The sequence below is a fragment of the Erpetoichthys calabaricus genome, chromosome 12 (assembly GCF_900747795.2).
Source record: "Erpetoichthys calabaricus chromosome 12, fErpCal1.3, whole genome shotgun sequence".
Classification (NCBI taxonomy): Eukaryota; Metazoa; Chordata; class Cladistia; order Polypteriformes; family Polypteridae; genus Erpetoichthys; species Erpetoichthys calabaricus.
Window position 1 is genome coordinate 133,520,781 of NC_041405.2, and position 14,475 is coordinate 133,535,255.

General features: G+C 39.8%; 1 protein-coding gene across 1 annotated transcript in view; it reads left to right on the forward strand.

Annotated features, from left to right (window-relative positions):
• ncanb (neurocan b) overlaps nt 1–14,475 on the forward strand; it is a 166,016-nt gene that overhangs the window by 116,324 nt on the left and 35,217 nt on the right. Inside the window, 1 exon segment of the mRNA XM_051934684.1 lies at nt 5,788–5,904. Coding sequence (XP_051790644.1) covers nt 5,788–5,904 — 117 coding nt within the window.

Here is a 14,475-nt window from a genome sequence, read left to right on the forward strand (position 1 = left end):
TTTTATGTCCCCAAATCTTATTGTCCCTTGAACTGAGGAATTCCAGCAACCCTGCCAAAGCCATCTTGAAGTGTGCCCACTCCCTCCTTTTACTTTAACACCATCCAAAATATTTCCAACTCTACTACACGCCCAGCCTGATAGTGAATAGACCGCCAACCTTCTGTCTAGCTCATAATTAGGTGTGGCGCTGCATTGTGATAGCTGGTGGGCTGTCACCACCACGGATGTCTCCCCCACTGGTGCAGGTTGCCAGCCAGCATGCCGACAGTCAGAAGAGCGCACAAATCATCGTCAGTCTTTATTAGTCCTTGCCAGATGCGGCCCCCTGACAGCTCGTATTAATAATTCTGCCACGAGCTTTCAAGACGTTAAGTGGGCTGCTCCATCAGAGTCTCATAACGGGCCTGTCGCTGCCCTGCGCTCATGCATTATAAAAGCTGGCAGCTTAAGTCGCCCTTGTGGGCACCCCCCTCCCCTGCTTCCCCTGCCGCTCTATTTATTTCCTCTCACACTTTTGTAGACACCGTCACTTGTCACATAAAGCTTTTTGCCATCTTCTGGTACCCCACACCTGTCTGGGAACATCTAGTGAAGAGATGGTTTAAGATCGCCAGGTAGGAAAACCTGGGGGCTCTAAAAAATGTTTCAAGGCAGAATGAGACCCTCATGTCTTGTACTTAAAAATCTTTGTGTCCGCCAGAAATGACCAAATGTGAACCAATGAGTAAAGGGTTAGTGTCCAATTTACCCAATGAATGCCAGTGGGACCGCCCACCTCCCATTTTTGTGGTGCTTCATCTCCACTGCTGTCACATCTCCCAGGCTTCATGAGGCTCCTCTTCTGCTAGTTCAGGGCACAAACCCCGGTTTGCTCCTGGGTGTCGTCTTGGTAGTGATGAGTGATAAAAGGCAGGTTTGAATTCACATTCAATTCCTCAAAGCTGACACAAACATTTTTTTGCAGGTGATTGTGCAACATGAAATTCACCAAGAAGGTTTATTGGGGTTTTAATGTTTTTTTGGTGTGGAAAACGAAAGATCCTGCTCCCTGATGCCTCGTTCACACTTCCATGTTTAACTTGGTTCTTTTCTGCAACTGCATAACACATGTAAGCCATTACACAAAAGTAAAATAAGTTCTACTGGTGAAACACACAGACCTATGATTATAAAATAAAAGGCAAATAAAAACTCAGTTAAAGGAAAGGAGCTCTTGATACCTGGTATATTTCCTAAATAGTGTAGTTACTTCTTTCAGTTCTTCTAGAAGTTGGAACGTGTTTTATTACTTATGGTGGCTTGTCTAGAGAAAGCTGAACTTTCCAATTTTGTCAGCACACTTTGTTTGTTTTCAACAATAAAAATTCATCCTGACAGTAATCACATGTGATGCCAGGTTGCCCACAGCTGGCATACTCCTCCTTGAACCCGAGACTTTGATAGTCATTGACCAAGATGGACTAGTGCGAATGAGGACACACAACAAGGGACGATGAAAAGTGCATTGAATGTTTTATTTTTTCAACAATAAAGTGAAAACATTAACAAAAAAAAATTTGAACGTGAGCGTCAGTAGGCTTTGTGCTCTAGGAACCAAGTTACTCAAACTGCTCTATAACATTTTAACAATTATTTACCGCTCTGATGCTGATCTTTCAGATCATAAACCAAATTCTGCATCAGAAATCAGTTTTCTAATATCAGGTCCGTCAAAAATGCACTCTTTCAGTTTAGCCTCAAACAAACCTGGAAACCTTTGGCACCAATGCATAAAACAGATAGAGCTTTGACAAACTGCTTCGTTTAATGAAGTACTTCATCTAGCTGGGTCTGATGGCGTTTTTGACACCAAACAGTAGCTTTTTTCTAGCTGACCATTCCTTCTGAACTCAGTCTTCATCATCACCTGAGGTACTTTCTCTCTCTGAGTGAGTGTCTACACAATTAAGCATGTCAGGTGGATTAAGGATTGGTACATCAGGTCCATGTAGTAGATGTCTTGTTGCTGAATTTCCAAGAACAGAACTGCCAATCATCACTGTGATTTTTGGTTGTCTCTGTATCATCAGAATATAAAAAGCATCATCTTCTTACTTTTTGCCCATTGTCTTCATCACAAGTAGAGCAGACACTGCAAGGGTCTCACTGTTTGCCCTTCACCAGTTTTATTCCAAAGTAGGTAGAATACGCTTTTCTCACAATATCTGTGTTGTTCTGTCTCTGTTTTTTTGCTACAAACTTTCAACAAACATCAAGACTATTCATACAACCTCTAGAGGCCATAAAATGATTAACAGTACAACAGAAAAGTAAAGAAAAGATCCTCTCCTGCACTGATGTATCATATACAAGTGCACTGATCAACAGACTGAGTCACACTGAGGTGTGAAGTGGAAAGGACAGGGAAGGCCAGGTATGCTGCTATCTGCTGTTAGGACTCATCAGCATGTTCAATTCCAGCTAGATCCTGACCTTTGTGGTAGAAATTTAATCTATATCAATAATAACACCAAAGAACCAGGCAGGAGGAAGCTTGTCATCTGTTTTTATTTCTTTTCTCCTCTGACAGCATGATGTTTCGGAGCATTCTCTGAACTGCCAGTGCCTTCCCTCTCTTATACTAAAACTGCATTGTCATGTTAAAAGCTGTATGTCATCCCTCCATTTTAAAATCCATATGTTATCCACCACTGTGAAACTGATGGTTATTTTTAGTAAGCATTATTAGTTTAAAAATTGAGGTCTAAGAATTTCTCTTGGTCTCTCTACCTGTCAAACTGAAGTTATTTTAAGCTAAGCATACAAGTTAAACAAAAAAAATCCCCAAAAAACACTATATCACATCTTCTCATAAGCATGTACACACTGGTTAGTTTATCTGAGCTTAAACATATACATTCTGATACTTTATATTTTTCCCAGAGTTCTTATCGATTTTACATCTCAGAATTCAACACTCTATTCAAACACTGTTATTCCCAATAATTTTGTATCAGCTGATGGTTCAAAAGAAGAACAGATCTCACTGAGTGGTCTCAGACTTGGCCCACATTGTCTTCTGAAACATTATCTTTCTTTTCTTGCTTTCTAGCTCTTCAAATACTTGTTGTCATTCTCCCCGACTCCCCGACAGCTACTAACACTATGACATAATCATTGAGCTAATCGCCCGCTTGTCAGGACTTCCTGTCATGTGCCCTGCATTTTGCTTCTCCCAACCTACTGCTAAACTCCTGTTTAAATACACACAATTAAAAGATTTCCTCTATGAGCTCTATAATATACTGTAATTATAATATTGCCATTATTCAGATAAAAGCTACATCATATCTAAATATTCCTAAAATTAAGGCACTTGTATTAAATATTACAACTTCCATATTATAAACTAAAATAAATAAACAAATAATTTTTATCCCCTACTACAATCACCATGTTTGTTTACAGTTTCTATGGATTTGTTACTTGGGGATGATCAGGACTGCATGGCACATCATGTTATCAGTGCTCTGGTTTAAAGGTCAGTGCTGTGCACTTTGCAGATGTCCAAGATTATGGATCATTACAAACACTTACTGCAGCTACTGTGTGCTTTGCTTAAAAGAAAACTCTGTAACTTATCCTGAAGTCAAATGGGACAAAATTTTGTTTTGATTAACTTTTGACTAAGTCTTTGTCTGGTCACTATAATTTCAATGAGCTATCTCCTCAAGACGGCACAACAGGCATGCAGTCACCTGAGGGTATAATAAAAGTTCCTTTGAATTTGTTTGCTATATGGCCCCATCACTCTACTACAAACACTATAAAGGAAATTTATTTCAATGTGTACTGTTTTTTTTTTTTTTTTATTCTAACCAGAGTTTACTTAATTACTTGTTTTGAATTAGTATTCTCACCTTGCTACAATTACCATCAGGACTGTAACTAGGCAAATTTATAAGAAAATAAATACTTAAGAAAACTGATATAAATTGTAACATAAACAGCAGACCACACTTATATATACCCCTTATACCTCCTTCAGCTCTGCCACTCTCCAAGTTATTTCCACTACTTTTTATTTTTAGAGGTGTTGAGTCTCCAGATGAATAAGGACCCTCTCCCTTGCCAAACAACCTGTTGTAAAACAGCAGTAAAGCGTGTTACCCAGTCATATACAGAACATGCAATACATTTTATTCATACACTACTAAATTTGTTTAGTGTCCAGGGAAATGGAACCACTACCAAAAGTACTGGGCACAAGAAAGGAACCAGCCCTGGAGTGGAGATTAGCGCATCGCAGGGCGCATACACTCATGCACTCAATTAGAGCCAAGTTAGACTTTCCCATCAGACATGTTAAGGGTAAATTTCACACAAACATTAGGAAGTTTTTCTTTACACAAAGAATGATAAACACTTGGAATAAGCTACCAGGGAGTGTGATAGACAGTAAGACTGTAGGGACTTTCAAAACTCAACTTGATATTATTTTGGAAGAAATAAGTGGATAGGACAGGTGAGCTTTGTTGGGCTGAATGGCCTGTTCTTGTCTAGAGTGTTCTAATGTTCTAATGTTTTAATGTTCTAATGCAGGGGTCTCCAATCACAGTCCTGAAGGGCCGCAGTGGCTGCAGGTTTTTGTTCTAACCCGGTTGCTTAATTAGAAAGCAATTCTGCCAATAATTTAATTTCATGGCTTGTTAGTGCTTTAACTCTGCTATGTCAGGTCATTCTCATATCCTAGACTTTCTTCCCCTATCTAAGGGATATCATCCAAATGATTTGAAGGCTAAAATGGACAAGCAATTCTCAATCATTCACTTTTTTCTCTTTACTTTCCTTCCAAGTATTTAATTAAACCAAATAATGGAAGATAAATACACACTGGCGTAAATGGTAACAAGCCAAATGGAGAAATGCTGGTCTCTTTTGTCATTCGCATGTTATTGCTAATTAGGATCCATTAAAAACTGAATGAATACAGCTGTTTAAGATGAAAATAAGCAATAAGCATTCAAAATCTTAATGAGCAAGACAACTAAAGTGAAGCAGAAGTATTACTTGAGCAATTGGTGTTTCTTATTAAGCAATTGGGTTGGAGCAAAAACCTGCGGCCACTGCGGCCCTCCAGGACTGTGATTGGAGACCCCTGTTCTAATGTATGCCTTGGAGATGTGGAGGAAAACCAATGTGGACCCTGTGAAAGAATGTGTAAAATCTACATATACAACACCTAACTGGGATTCACACTTATGACTCTGGAGCTGTGAGGGCACTGCACCAACATGCCTCCCAATCTGAATACTTTCAGAGACTAATAACAGATAGATATTACTCATATTTCAAGAGATTAAAAATTACATTACCATATATTCCAAATGGTTCACTGGATTTTGTAAATTATTACAGAAACACCACTGTTTCCTCCAAGTCAAAGTCTTGTTTCCTTCCTAATGATTTTTGTCAGTGTCCTGAAGCTAAACGTAGTGGCCTAGGCCACCTTGCTTCAGCTACAGTCTCCAATATTTTTTCTTCTCTTTCACAACTTCCTCTTCACTTGGTCTAGTGTTTGTTGGCTATGGGTGACATGAATAATTCCTCACATGTTTAATGTCTTCTGCTGTTGAAGAGCTAGTTATTTCTTTGTAATTCTTTTCTTGGGCTCTTTTATTTCACTCACAACTGCTTATCTGATTCACTTGCACTCACTTTCCCATTAACCATTTCTTCAAGCACTGGACCAATGAGATGATGTGTTTCTGTCCTTTCTTAATGATTTTGCAACACTTTTTACAGCTATGGTTGAACCCTGTGGGACAAACCCATGTCTTCATGGAGGTACTTGCCTGTCAAATGGAACCCTATCCAGCTGTGAGTGTCAGCCAGGTTATTCTGGAGAGAACTGTGAAATTGGTAAGATGGCACGAAACTGTCATGTCCTATGTGTGAGTGTGAAGTGAAGCATGGCCGTCCAGCTTGATATTTAAGGCAAAAGGCCTCTTTGTTAAAGAGAAGATCAAGTTTACTGTCGTGTATATATCACAATGAAATTTTTGTTTGCATGTCTTCTCAGAATAGTGACGGTGATACAATACTAACATGAAGACACCACACCCATAAAAATCAGTTAATAGGTGGCATATTTAGAATGCACACATTTGCACATAGGTACTGTATATACGAGAGGGGACCCAACTGTTCCCGGAATTAGTCAATAGCACTAAAATAGGGTGTAGTTATCGACTATGCTATGTCACAAAAATAGTCCAAAGACATCGAAAAATGTTTTGGGCAGCCACCCGTATATTGTGCCCTGGCTGTAAATGAGCAATTTCTATTGAGATGTTTACAGGTCTGAGTCCAAAACAGAACTGACTTAAAGGCTATAAATATGGCGGCTTTAAAGGCCATGACAGGAAGTAACATCATCCATGGGGCCGGAACCAGAAGTGACGTCATCCATGGGGCCGGAACCATGCAGGATTTCCTGTGGATGGCCTGCAGAAGATTAAGAGAGAAGTCAGTGCAGCTCACCACCCCCTGGTCTGACAAGGAACTACTATTATTCAGGTCCTTTAGCTGCCTCCCACTTGCACGTGTGTGACAGCTGCTAGATATCGTATACTTACAGTCTTCAGTCCATCAAGTGGCACTGTGCTGAGCTAATCGAGATGCATGTTTCTGGCATTTTTTCTACAGTCATGTGTGTGACTACACTGATTTTATTGTCCAAGCCAGGTCATATGAAACATCAAGACAACGGTGATCGTTTTTTCCCAAAATTAACGGTTTTGTTAATAGCTTGTTTCCCATGATCAGAACCGTTAGTCAGTGACATTACATTGAACTGCTGAGGGGTCTGCGAGAAAGCCTCAGGAGAGAAATGTCCAGAGTAGTTGGAGAACACAAAACTGCATTTTACACCTTGACAGCTCACCTGCATATACTGTGTTGTCACACAAAGAGTTTTTGACCAAGAACAATATGGTTGTTGCCTCACACCTCCCGTATTCACCAGATCTCACTCCTTGTGACATTTTTTGCCTCTGAAATTAAAACAGAGCCCGAAGGAAAGATGATTTGCTAGCGTTTTAGAAATCCACAAAAAAATTTTCTGGTGGTTCTAGACCCACAAAAGGAGGGCACAGATAATATTAACAGTAATGGAAGAAGTGCTGAGGCGAGTGTATTGCATCTCAAGGTGAGGATTTTAACAATGACTAAAAGGGAATTGCTGTAAGTTGCATAATAATGTTTTTTTTTTTGACAGTTCTGGAAATGTTGGGGTCCTCCTTCATGTTTATGTGTAAATATACACATATATATTGTAAACGAGAATGCAAAAACACATATAGGGTTGGGGCACCATCAGGCAAACCCTGTACATTAGTAAAAACAATAAACACGATTTGACATTTAGTGTGATGAACATCTTCACAGATGCAAGTCCAACATTAGACTGGAGAAAGATGGTGGTGAGGCAAAAGTGATGACTCCAGGAGTCCCAGAAACAATTTGTTGATTTCAAGATCTGAAGAGGGAAGGAGAGGAGAACATTAAAAGGCAGTGCCAAGCTGTGGCTCGGGGTGGAATTGCAAGTTGACAAGCTTTGAAATAGTTTCTGAGGCACATATGTGTGACAATATGTATATTTATACACTTACTATACATATGGTGTACAGTATATACATCCATCCATCCATTTTCCAACCCGCTGAATCCGAACACAGGGTCACGGGGGTCTGCTGGAGCCAATCCCAGCCAACACAGGGCACAAGGCAGGAAACAATCCTGGGCAGGGTGCCAACCTACCGCAGGACACACACAAACACACCCACACACCAAGCACACACTAGGGCCAATTTAGAATCGCCAATCCACCTAACCTGCATGTCTTTGGACTGTGGGAGGAAACCGGAGCGCCCGGAGGAAACCCACGCAGACACGGGGAGAACATGCAAACTCCACACAGGGAGGGCCCGGGAATCGAACCCAGGTCCCCAGATCTCCCAACTGCGAGGCAGCAGCGCTACCCACTGCGCCACCGTGCCGCCCCAGTATATACATACACACGCATATATTCATAGAACTGTGCAAAAATCTTAGGCGCAAAAACATTTGTCTTAGATGTCTTTTGATGTCTTTTGGAATAATAAAGTACTGCATGTCAATGGAAAAGAGTGAATTTTACAGTCCCAAACATTCCTTTCTCAAAACGTGAAGCAATACAATTAGATATTTTCTTTCTTTAAGAATATTCACATAACACAGTGATCAGTGACACACTTACACCAGTAAGTTTTGTGGGCATACAGCCCAGTGCTTCATTAAGCAAACATAAGCTGTAAAGTGCTAATGATCAATGAAATAATGCGTAGGTTGAACCAAAGCAATTAACTGAAATGGCTGTGTAGCATGAATAAGATTGGGCAAGGGACAACCCTACTGAACGGTGAGGTTGAAGTAGATGTGGCAGTTTAACCTTCAGATCTTACACAATGACAAAAGTGAGTATAATAACAAGACACACGGTGTCTGTACTTCTGAGTGAGAGCTCAGTGCAAGGATAACCCAAGAGTCTGTTTTAGATAAGTGGTCAAACTTTCAGATTCCTAACTAATTTTGCTCAATAGTCGAGTTCAGTATGCTAAGTGGTAACTTCTAATATTTTTAGGCTTGCTTTAAAGTTAAGGTTAAGCAATATGAGATCCAATGACAAGGACTTTAATGCAACAACAAGGAACATCAGGAATGAGTTGCTCTAACGAGAGCAGAATTCAGAGGTGTGACATTTACCAATGAACTTTCAAATATACAGAGTATGATCATAAAAAAGAAATCACATTGCAGCTTAGCATTGATTAATGATTGGGCCCACTGGATGGCCAGTGCATAATATTAGGAAGCCACTCACTCATGACGTGGAGTGAATCAGTAGAACCAAATCAGCGGTGGAACTGTGGTGTTCACATGTTGAAGAGAGTGACACTGGGGGATGTCACATGTAATCGTAAGTAGGCGGACTTTACTGCTTGCAGTGGCGCAAAAGGCAAGCAAGTCCTTCAATCAGACTATGCAAAAACAGCAGTCAAAAAATAGGCAGAGGGACGTCAAAAATACCACAATGTCCAAACCTAAACAAACTGCAAAGGTTGAGGTCAGATAAATGTCAAAGCTGATAAAAGGCGAAATATCTGAGACTAATCACTGCACAACAATTTTTTTGAAAAGTCTTGCTTCCTGAAAAGTTTTTGCGGATTGTGACAGGTACCTACTGGGTATGCACAAATATACTTTTGGTTTTACTGCATCACGTACTGGAACTCTGAGAAATAGATATTCATATGTTTACTGACAATAACATATTTAGTCACGTTTTTAGTCTCGCATAAGTTATTAACTTCAACAGAAATAAAAGTGTTTTGCTCCTGATTTTCTTTTGTATTCAATGTTTGGTGCAGTGTCCAACAGTAGTCAGCAAGCATTGAAGGATTCTGGTTGCCCTGGTATATCGTTTCTCCATTGTAGCAATGTCCTGGTGAAACCTTTCACCGTGTTCGTCACTGACAGCACTGAGATTTGAGGGGAAGAAGTCCAAGTGTGAGTGGAGGAAATGAATATTGAGTGACATGTTGCACTTCATTGTCTTGTATGCTTTGAGAAGTTTGTCTACCAGCTGAATGTAGTTTGGGGCTCTGCAATTGCCCAGAAAATTGTCAACAACGTCTTTGAACGCTTTCCAGGCAATTTTTTCCGGCCCAACTAACAGATCTTCAAACCGCTTTTCACTCATAACATGTCTGATCTGTAGGGCCAACAAAATTGCCCTCTTTGATCTTGGCATCAGTTATTCTTGGGAACATCTGTCTTAAATAACGAAAACCTTCGCCTTCCTTGTTCAGTGCTTTCACAAAGTTCTTCATGAGTCCCAGTTTTATGTGAAAAGGAGGCAAAAATGTCTTTGCTGGGTCGACAAGCAATTCATGTGCCACATTTTTCTGTCCTGGAACTAACTTTTTACGGAGTGGCCAGTTCTGTCAAGAATAGTGCGACTCTTTGGCATGGCTGTCCCATTCACAGATGAAACAACAGTATTTTGTATAGCCGAGCTACAGTCCTAGTAACAGAGCAACGATTTTAAGATCTCCACAGATATTCCAGTTGTACCTGCTATACTGGACGTGCTCCAGCAACAGTTCCATATTCTCATACGTTTCTTTCATGTGTGCTGCATAGCCAACAGGCACTGAAGGATAAATGTTGCCATTGTGTAACAGAACAGCTTTCAGGCTTAACATTGATGAATCAATGAAGAGACGCCACTCTTCCGGGTTGTGATCACAATCCAAGGCCGAGAACAATACTTCAATGTCACAACAGAAACAGAGACTGTCGACTTGTGCAAAAAATTTGGTTATATCATGATGTCAGCCTCGAAACACAGAAATTTTCATAACTGGTGACAGCAAACACCATTTCTGCAGTCTCGAACCCAGCATCTCAGCTTTTGCTTTTGGCAGACCCAAATCTCTGACCAAATCGTTCAATTCGGACTGTGTTATCAGATGTAGATCGCCTGATGAGCATGGTTCAAAATCCAGGTCAATGTCACTGTCAGTACCCTGCATCAGTACCCTTGCAGTTTCTTTATCTGGTTCGTCTAAGGTCCAATCCTCTGGTGGTTTCGGAATTGGAAGACTGTCGTCATGTGGAATGGGTCTCATTGCTGAAGGCAGATTAGGATATTTAATTGACTTCTTGTTTTTGGCAGAGAAACCAGACACATTAGTCAAACAGAAGTAACAGTCCATCACATGGTCTTTCTGTTCTCGCCATATCATTGCAACAGCAAACGCCATCGCCTTTCAAGTGCCTCTGAGCCAGGCTCTCAGACTGACAGCACATGTCGCACAGCAAATGTGAGGTGGCCATTCCTTGTCTTGACCACCAATTTTGCAGCCAAAATACGGATGATAAGCTTTCTTCACAAGAGCAGTCGCAAGGCGCAAGTGTATATTCGCCACAGATATAGCAGAATGTATCGCGGCTGTTACGACATTGACGAGACATATCGCCCGACACCAAAACATCTATAGCATCAAGCTTACTTACTGTTAAATTGCTACAGATACTATACTTTACTATACTGATACTATACATACACACTGACTATCTATATTAACCAAATGAGCAGGATTGTTGTATGCAAGCCACCTTTATAGCATGCTGAGACAGCGTCAAGCTCGTTCAGACCTGCCCAGGATGTCAACTTCCACAGAACAGCTTCTATCCTGGCCTGATTCCATGCCTGGACATGCCCAGGCTGCACAAATCGTTGTTGATAAGTCACTTACAGGAGCGAAAATGTTTGGATATACTGTAAATATAAGAAAAAATCATGACGAAACTGAAGATGTCTCTGAAACTGTACGTGATGGGTAAATTTTGATGTGATATTCGTGATCAACACCCAAAAATGTATAAGAAACATCCAATTGTGTTCAAGAAGCAAAAACTTTGTTGTGCAGTGTTATTTTAGTATTTATCCAAACACTTGACATGACATGAAATAAACAGTGCTGGCATGTTTTACACTGGCGATGATGTGATGTCGGATGCCATGCAGATGTAGTTACATGGCTGGCAATCATCATAGCAGTGGACAACAATATGGCACTAAACAGAATGTTGGACGAGAAAAAGAGTGTAGATTTCAAAATGGTTTTAATCAGAAAAAGAGTTTAGAAAATATACCCACGGCATAACGCTCAGACGCATTGGGGGACTGAGTTAAATGTTAAATGAGGCATTTTCATTTTAATTAATTATTCAAAGAGACAGATATCCCAGTTTTTATTTATGAAATATTGTTATTTTGTAACGATGAGTCATGTCTAAAAATAACAGTGAGAACAGAATACAATTACATGCATTAGTAGAGTATATAAAATACTTGTTTTTAATGGCATTTTACAATTTGATGTACTGTAATTTGAAAAAGAGCCCAGATAGGCTTGAGGTGGCTCAGCTGTTTTCATGGACACCAGATTCTAACTCAAACAATGTAAACTTTGCATTTTTAGTGCTGTTCTTAGTTGTTGGTTAAACCCAGACTTTGACTAATTGTAGATTATATTTCCGCAAAATGAAACTTTTGAAAGATGTAATCAATGGAGAGTTATAGTCTATGTGGAAATCTCAAGGTAACTGTTGACTGTAATGGAATATGATGGATTGAAGGTCATTGTGGCATTTTGTTGGTAGGCTACAGTGACAGAAAAATGTTGAACCATTATGATATTCAGATAATGCAGATAATGGTTGTTTTAGTGTAACATAAATACTGACTTTGTGTTTATTCATTGTACTGTATATATAACTAGCCGTCCCTTGTGACATTGCCCGCATAGTAGTGAAACAGGACAGTGAAGAGGGCCCAGCCCAGTTCCCCATGCCTGACATCACGCATCCTCCCCCCCTTAGCCCAAAGCCTCTGTCTTTAATTAGCATGAATAAAACCCTTCCTGCAAGCGAACTTTGATTCTTAGCGCAATGAGAGAAGTCGCAACTGGAATGTTCAAGCAAATTCCAGAAAAAAAGCCTGATTTAAATCCGTTAAGTAGGTCTCTTGTTCGCTAGCTAAGTGGATGTAACATAAGACTGACGCAAGAGTGAAGAGGGCCCCGCCCCTCGGCCCGCTGTGTCTCTCTCGGATTCATGCAAACAAATCAGAACTGCAAGCAAAGTATGATACTTAGCGCAATGAGAGAAGTCGCAAAATCAACTGGAATGTTCAAGCAAATTATGGAAAAAACCCAATCTAAATCCGTTAAGTAGTTCTCTCATGAAAAGCAGACAGAAATACAGACAGAGAGACAGGCAGACAGATGTTGGATTTTATATATAGAGAGATGGCTTATAGATCCATGCTTAGAGAGCTGTTTCTTTCAACATTTCTTTTCTAGATATATTAAGTTTTCCTTTCCTGGTTTGCATTTTTTACTATTATAATTACAAAGTTTATTTAACTTACCTGGTATGGCTTGAAGCAGCAGGAGGCATGAGTTGGTGTTACAGAGTTTGGGGAAAACCACTCAAGTGACTGAATGTTCAGTGCTATGCACACAACTCTGTTGTCATTTTCATAACTTTGTTTAAGATCTGTTTATCTGTCAGGACTGGCTATCAGAAATGCAAAGATTAGATTAGATTAGATTAGATTAGATTAGATTAGATTAGATTAGATTAGATTAGATTAGATTAGATTAGATTAGATTAGATTAGATGTTTATTGTCACATGCATTGCAAGTGCACAGTGAAATTCTTCTTCCATAGTTGTGTTTTTCATAGGAAAGAATATACAGGCAATAAGACAAAAAGATAATGTATACTTAAATAAATACAATATAGTAAGAGTAGCAGAACAATTGCCTAATATCCATCCATTTTCCAACCCAATGAATCCGAACACAGGGGTCTACTGGAGCCAATCCCATCCAACAGAGAGCACAAGGCAGGAACCAATCCTGGGCAGGGGGCCAACCCACAGCAGGACACACACACACTAGGGCCAATTTAGAATTGCCAATCCACCTAACATGCAAACTCCACCCAAGGAGGACCGGGGAAGCGAACCCAGGTCTCCTTACTGCGAGGCAGCAGCGCTACCACTGCGCCACCGTGCCGCCCAATGGCCTAATATACAGAGTGCAAAACAGAATTGTACAGACATGCAGATCACACAGTTTGACAATAATTAACAAAAACAATATGGCAGCACACCTGTAACATACAGCAGAGTTACACATAAAACAACCAAGCAGGTGACTGTAAGAGTTGAATTTGAACCCTGCTCCAATGTGCACATGGCATGTGTCTGAGTCTCATATCCTTCTGAGCATATGTTTAAAAGCTGACGCTGTTATTTTATTATTCACTATGATAAATGTATTTCTTGTTATTTTATATAACCCCCTAATAGAAAATGTTATATTTATGGCATAACCGTTCTTCTATAGTACCAAGTTTCCTGTTTTTTGAACACAGCTGGATCATAATAAATTTAAGCCATTGTTCTTTTCTTTTAAACTATGAGAAACATGGTGTACATGAAGAAATTCATACATCTCCCTTTATAAAAATAAAAGTAATACATTTAAAATGTCATATATATCCTAAACAAACAGGACTATCAATCAAATTGTGGTCATCTAAGGTATCAACATCTGTCATGTCCCGTTAGCAACTAGGTGTAACTAATCATGTTAAAACTTTTTCTTATTATGTAATGAATTCCTTTTTTAGAACAGTGACCTAATCAATGAATTGTATAAATATAGCGTAGAGGACACTTTTTTTCTTTGTAGCACGTGGCTAACATGTAATGCACTTGTTACCTCTTCTGAGATTTAGATAAAGAATAACAATTGTTTTATTGCTTAAATCAGGGCATTTCAGTGGGGGGTGTCTGTTTCATATTCTTT